Source organism: Oncorhynchus gorbuscha, linkage group LG15, assembly GCF_021184085.1.
Source record: "Oncorhynchus gorbuscha isolate QuinsamMale2020 ecotype Even-year linkage group LG15, OgorEven_v1.0, whole genome shotgun sequence".
In the NCBI taxonomy this organism is placed as follows: domain Eukaryota; kingdom Metazoa; phylum Chordata; class Actinopteri; order Salmoniformes; family Salmonidae; genus Oncorhynchus; species Oncorhynchus gorbuscha.
In genome coordinates, this window is record NC_060187.1 from 76,322,721 (window position 1) to 76,329,751 (window position 7,031).

Consider the following 7,031-nt stretch of genomic DNA (forward strand, 5'->3'; position numbering starts at 1 on the left):
TAATCGTTTGGTGTGCTTTCGTCATAAAGCGTTTTTGAAATCGGACACTGGTGGGATATAACAAGTTTATCTTTAGAATGGTGTAAAATACTTGCATGTTTGAGGAATTTTAATTATGAGATTTCTGTTGACTTGAATTTGGCACCCTGCACTTTCACTGGCTGTTGTCATATTGATCCAGTTATAGCGGGATCTAAGCCACAATACGTTTTTAAACTCTATTGTTAGGTAGGGATGGTAAGCAAGCATTTAACCGTGTTCGGCACAGTTGTAATTGGCGCATGCGACAACATTTTATTAGTTATTTTTCACATAATTCCATACAGAAACATAATTAAATCGGTAAACATATCAATAAATCTCAGAACGCAGTAAGATTTGACAGAAAATACGTTCTTACCACTGGAACCCCTCTAGTCCTGGAAAATGTATGTATAATAGCTCAGCAATCTAAACATACCAGTTAAAGAATCAGGGTCCAAAAAAATCCCTCATGTAATAAATGCCTGCATTATGTACATCCTATGGAAAGCATAGGAATACTGCTATGGCACAATTTCAAAGATGATTGTGACCATACAAAAAGCCTTGATCCAAACCTCCTCAACGCAAACCTATAGCCACAGTAAAACTACTAGAATACAACCACACCAGCCTGACAGCTGAAACAGTGGAACGCCCCATCTATTCAAGTGCACATATTAGGCTACCTTTTGACCATAACATGTTATGTCTATCCAAGCGAGTACTACTACTGCCCATCGGCTATTGAACCAGACACTTAGCAAGCTGTAGTGACTGTCACACTGCCCTGTCACGCAGTATGAATGGTCACCTTGGCCGGGTTAACCTCCATCGGGGTGGTGTGGAGCCCAGGACCAAATATGGGGAACACTCTCTCTGTAAACTTGTGTGTGAAGGTGCACAGGTGCTTCCCTCCGTTGCCTGCATCCCAAAATGACACCTCCCCCTTATCCATGTTTAGCTTGACCCGGATCCTCTCTGGCCGCCTCTCCACGACCAGTACTGTACGTTGGCCCGTCAGGGCGTTGTACACCCCTTTGCTCAGACCAATGGTCCACACACCCCTGTCTGTGGACACGGTGAACTTCCTCTTGCGAGCCACAGACTCCTTACAGATTCCCAGGATCCACTTCGGGTTGTCTCCCACATGGACCTCCCAGCGGTGCTTGCCGGAGAGGAAGCCCTCAGCTCCAAGGACAAAGACACAGGGGTCGAAGCGCTCAGGGTTGTCCGGGAGAGACTGGCGCTCTGGGCTGTCCCGTACGCTGGCCAGGTCTGGGGACATGGAAAGCCAGGGAGAGGCCGTGTTAGGGTCCATCACCACTGGGACTGGAGAGAGAGAAGGAGACGTGTTACAAAAAATTATGATTGAAGCGTAACTGTTGCTCAAAGTGTTTCCTCCTTCATTCAAAACATTGACCCCTTACATGTTATATAGCCATCCACAACCATTTTATTGTGTGTCATAACTTATGTAGCAAGTTAGAACCCTAACCCTTCAGTACATGTACTCACTGCATGTGACGTGCACCTGCATGCTCTTCCAAATGCTGTAGCCCAGAGAGCCCACGTGTTTGGCCATGTTCAGGAGAGCATCTGAGGGATTCTGGGGGTCTTCACGAGGCCACTGGGCTCTGTGAAAACATGACATCATAGAAGATGACCATGATATTAGAGGGAGGGTACCCAAACTGTTGGGCAACTGATAGGATGTTACTGTACTTACTTTTTCTTTAAAGCTTGGAAGTTCTGAAAAACAACACAATTGAACCCATTAGTTCATTGTGAATAAGATTGACAAATGCATGCATTCAAAAAGTCTCACTGTCATGCATAGTGACAATGTACAGTTAGGATGAGAGAGGGCGACCCCACCCCACGAGAGAGAGACCCATGAACCCCCTCCATGAGGGAGACCCCACCTGCTTACCTGCAAGAAGGTTAAATCCTCCGCCCCCATCTCCCTCTTTACTGTTTGGACCAGCTTAGTGAGGGCAGCGATGTCACTGGTCAAGGAGCTGATCCTTTCCTCCATACCGGATCTCTTGTCCTCCTCCTCGTCTGCCAGGGCCTTCAGCCTGGCAGCCTCCTCTACACACAGCACCTGACGGAGCCTCTCAAACTCTGCCTTGATCTGCTTCTCTGCCTGCTCGGCCTGGCTCTGGGTACGAGAGAGGTTGGAGGAAGAGTGACATTTGGTAATGATACTGACATACCTCTTGCAATCCATATCTCACACAACATTACTCATTTATAGGCGATAATTATAGCTTCCTCTAGAGGCTTTCCTGGAGTTTTTCCTTGTCATGACTCCAGGCCCTAGGTTTGATCTACAGTCAACTATTTTGTTATTTCCAATTCTTTCTGGAGGCTCAAGGAATATCAGTCTGTCCCTACTCATAACCAGTCAAACAGGTTGGTTCACATATCTCATTACAGAACAATGATGAACATCAAACTGTTGGGCTCTGGATAGGCTACACACGTCTGGATAGAACTAGTGAGGGCATCAAGGAGCTCTAACAAATCCCATTATCTTACACAAAACCTTCACCATTAGTCATGGTCATGGATAGGCCCTACAGTGTAGATGACAGCAGGTCAAGCAGATCCAGTATTATAGTACCTTCATGAAATCAACTGTGTTAGAGTATTTCTTTTTCATTCTCTTGAAGGTCTCCACTTTCTCCTCCAATATGTTGACTTTAATGGTCAGTTCTTCCTGCAATAGAACACATAAAACACAATTAATATGCATATTAGTTTGTGATCTAGTGACTACCAGATAATAAAAACATACAGCAACTTATTTTTCAGTATTGTTTCAGGTCCTAAGCTATTGGGTGTTGATTAAGGCCTTGTTCAATAATAACAATAAAGCCTTGTTCACACTACAGGCCATTAATGCTCAAATCTGTTTTGGAATACTGATTGTCCAAACACCAAGTTACAAGTGACCAAATTAGATGTGTGTGTTCAGACAGCAGTCATTAGCTGACACGGATATGCTAGTTGTCATAGTAACAACAGGTGTGTCCACAATGGTGTAGGCTGATTGGTGGTGGTGCTCATGGTTCCTATCACTCAGAAGTTATATAGCAAGCTAAGGTGACAACAATGCCTGCCGGGAAAGTTTGATCGTTGTAAGCATTAACTTGGGGAGGGAGAGCAATGGCGGAACCAGAAGCAATGCTTGATTCCGTTGGTGCGAGTGAAGACAGATATTTCCGTATTCCAATCATTTCCTCTAAGAATGGAGCCAAAATGACTAAAGTTGTAAATCAAGATAAGCCTCGGTATGATAATGCCTCATTCCTTGGAGTGCGATTCATGAGTAAGGATGTTTTTTTGGGGAAACCCGTTTGGTCACAAAGATGGCGAAGGATGCATTGGGAGAAGTGGAGTCAGAGTGACCAGGAATCGTATGAAGTTGATTTCATGTGTGTCAAAGGAACAAAAAGGATGCACAAAGTGGAATGCTAGGATTATCGGAGTAGGTCACCAATAAAAGGTGTCATATCTGGCGTCTATGAATATTGGGGCTTCAATGGTTTAAGATTAACATGTAAGGAATAGTTGATTCACGTTGCTTAATACGCATTGTGAATGGAAAGGAGGAAAGCCTTTGTGTTATTGATGTTCGATGAAGAATTTCTCCCAACTAATGTAAAGCTGGGATATATGAGATTTGTGGTGCGAGTTTATGTACAAAAGCAACTTCAATGTCATAAATGTAAAAAGTTTGGCCATGTGTCAAGTGTTTGCAAACGGAATATCATTGTTGAAGAGTCTGAGGATGCACAATGTTGCCATTGTGATGGGAATCACATCCCAGAGTTCCCCGAGTGCCCTGTTAGGATGGAGGAGGTCGAAGTAGGAAGGATCAGGGCTGTTGAAAAGGTCTCCTATGCAGAGTCAGTGAAAATTGTCGAAGCAGCAAGTAGAGACGATCAAGCTATGGCAGTGGATGCCCATCAGTCTGTGAATGTCAGTAAGTTGAGAGATCGTGAAACTCTAATCTTGAAGAATGTTGATTTTGTTGCGTTCATTGCGCAGGTGATTAATTGTATAGGATAAACAAAACCAAAACATCTAAATATTGTGAAACGTAAGAGGTTCTTATAACTCCAGGATTTCACAGCTGAAACATTGCAGGGTAATAATGTCTGGAGACACACCCCCTCTCAGGCCCTAGAACCTGTGTAGGGTTCAGAGTACATTTTCACTAAGTGAAAGAGTCCAGACTTTGATGTTTTTAAGAATAATATGAGTGTTTTATTATGTATTATTATTATTATTTATTTTCGTTGCCAGTTCTATCCCACCCAGTAGGTGGCGACAACACACCTTTCGGATGTAGTCTGCCAATAAAATCTTGAAGAAGAAAAAGGCCTGAAGAAAAAGTCCTGCCATGGACGTTTCCCAGTTGCTTTGAATGTTCAAAATCATAGTGTAAGAACACGCTTAAATCCTCAGAGGAGAAGATGATCGAACGTTTTGGCTAGCCAATGCAGTTCATACAAGTCGCATGGCCAGGAATCAGATTTGTACCTGATTTCAAACCACCTATCAAGCGCAAAAGCGGTGAGGGAGGAGAGCCCTTCTCAAATGAACAGTTATCTGCAGCGCTTGGTCATGTTGTCAACAAGGCAGCATGTTGCATCGTTCAGAAACATACAACATATATTTAACATAAAATAAAATGTTCTAATTTTCAAACGAGTTTTCATTGGAAATGCAGATAAAGCTCTATTAAACGCAATCGCGTTGCATGTTAAAGCACAGCATTCTATTAATTACTCCACGTTCTTAACCTGTCACTTTTTTTTGCCAACTTCGCCGCCGGCCAGAGCCGGGCACCTGGCTCAAGCACCGCATGAAAACCGGTTCCAAAACGACTGCAATCACTTTTCACCCAAATCAAACCCCTCTCACCTGGGAACCCCGGCACAGATAATCAAATCTCCTCACTTACCTTACACAACGGCGCGCCCTTGTTGAGTGGCAGTAGCTCGTGAGTTCGATGTAGAGTGACACAGTCAACGCACACGGGCTCCTCGTCCTTTACGCAGTAAAGTTGAAGCTCCAGACGGTGCAGGTTACAAAGAGGCACGTTATTGATTGCGTTCGGTCCCCGCCAGCGCTTCTCCTTCTGAAAGGACTCAGTAGCGGCCATCAGCGCCCGGTTAGAGATTGGTTGCTCCCCGTCACAGCTCTTCCTGCAAACGGGACACCTCTGCACCATCTTTCGGCTTTGCTCAAAGCACTCCTTACAGAAGCTGTGGCTGCAGGAAAGAAGCACGGGCTCCCGGTAAAGATCTTTACACACCGGACAGGTCAGATCTTCCTGAAGGAGGTCTGGACCCTCTGACATCTCCTCATTCCAAGCACATTCAGCCATGGTGTCGCTGTCGGCAATGCAGGCCCCTTCTGAAAACGCGTAAAGTTTACTTTCGCTTTCTTCAAAATGCTCCTTTTTATACGCTGACTCCTCCGTTCTGTTTGATGGTTTGCCTTTATTGTTTGTAGTTTTGTTAACACCAACACAAAACTTCAGCTTGTAAACAGGTAAAATGTGCCTTTTTGGAGAACTGTCGCTTACAGTTCCAACTGTAACCTCCCTTCTGACTTCCTTCCGCAATGGAGTGGGTGTGTGTATGGTGCGCACCTTTCTTCTTCGATGAGCTTTAAAGGCGGTTGCCACCCAATAAACGTGGAATTACCGCCATCTACTAGACTGGAGTCCTACTTTCCTTGAAAAAAATAAAATAATAAACAAATACCCTACCATCTAACACTACTCTCCAGTAAAATAATACAAAAATAACACCACCCTACTCCACAATTTAAATCTATTTAGTCCTACCTCAGGCCAACAACCTGAAAGGATGGGACACCACTTAACACACCCTGTAACTCTGATGTCAAGTCTTGCACACCCAAATACCTCTCTGCAGCTGCCACCACAACCTCAATTTTCCGTGACTTACATTCCATCCCTGCAGTACAGTTAATAACCATTGCTTTAAATGCTAAAAATCTAATCTTACTGAAACATCACTTGTTGGCCTATCCCTCTGTACTGGTACAGATCTACTACTCACACCACTCCTCTCAGGATCCCTCCCCTTGACCCATCTTCCACACTGCCTCAGCATTACAACTTCTGCACTACTCTAACCCTGGAAACCTCAACCTGCCTCTCTCTCACGGGACATTTCTCGCATGGACTTTCCCCAATGCTACACATTGCTTTGTCTCATGCCCTTCTGCACACTTCTCACATCTAGTAACCTCCCTCCTACACATTGCTTTCACATGCCCTTCTGCACACTTCTCACATCTAGTAACCCTCCTCCTACACATTGCTTTCACATGCCCTTCTGCACACTTCTCACATCTAGTAACCTCCCTCCTACACATTGCTTTGTCTCATGCCCTTCTGCACACTTCTCACATCTAGTAACCTCCCTCCTACACATTGCTTTGTCTCATGCCCTTCTGCACACTTCTCACATCTAGTAACCTCCCTCCTACACATTGCTTTCACATGCCCTTCTGCACACTTCTCACATCTAGTAACCTCCCTCCTACACATTGCTTTGTCTCATGCCCTTCTGCACACTTCTCACATCTAGTAACCTCCCTCCTACACATTGCTTTCACATGCCCACAAACTTGACACCTGCAACAACGTAATGTATTCAGCACAAAAGCTGGTGCAGGATAACTTACATATGCTAACATCACTTTGTCAGACAAAGACTCAACATCAAAACTCAAAAGGACAGACAATGACTCTTCTGTTTCACCACTCACACCACACTGTCTGTGTCTCCCCAAATGAAGAGCATCAAAAACCCAGGGAATCTTTCCCTTTAGTTGGTCAACTTTTACATTTACTATTACCCCAGCAATCACTCCTTTTAATGGTGTCTTTTTCTTGAGACCATTCGTTTAACTCGGAGCACCTTTTCCATCTGACCAGCTGAAACACAAACAATTAT

The 7,031-nt window shown here is 44.3% G+C and overlaps 1 protein-coding gene across 1 annotated transcript; it reads right to left on the reverse strand.

Annotated features, from left to right (window-relative positions):
- Positions 1–271: 271 nt before the first annotated feature.
- On the reverse strand, positions 272–5,696 carry LOC123996638 (zinc-binding protein A33-like). The gene is made up of 6 exons (XM_046300173.1): positions 5,000–5,696; positions 2,651–2,746; positions 1,955–2,185; positions 1,751–1,773; positions 1,540–1,658; positions 272–1,353 (listed from the first exon to the last, which is right to left on the reverse strand). The coding sequence occupies exons 1-6, from the start codon at positions 5,423–5,425 to the stop codon at positions 815–817; spliced, it is 1,434 nt and encodes a 477-aa protein (XP_046156129.1). The 5' UTR covers positions 5,426–5,696; the 3' UTR covers positions 272–814.
- Between the last annotated feature and the right edge of the window lie 1,335 nt (positions 5,697–7,031).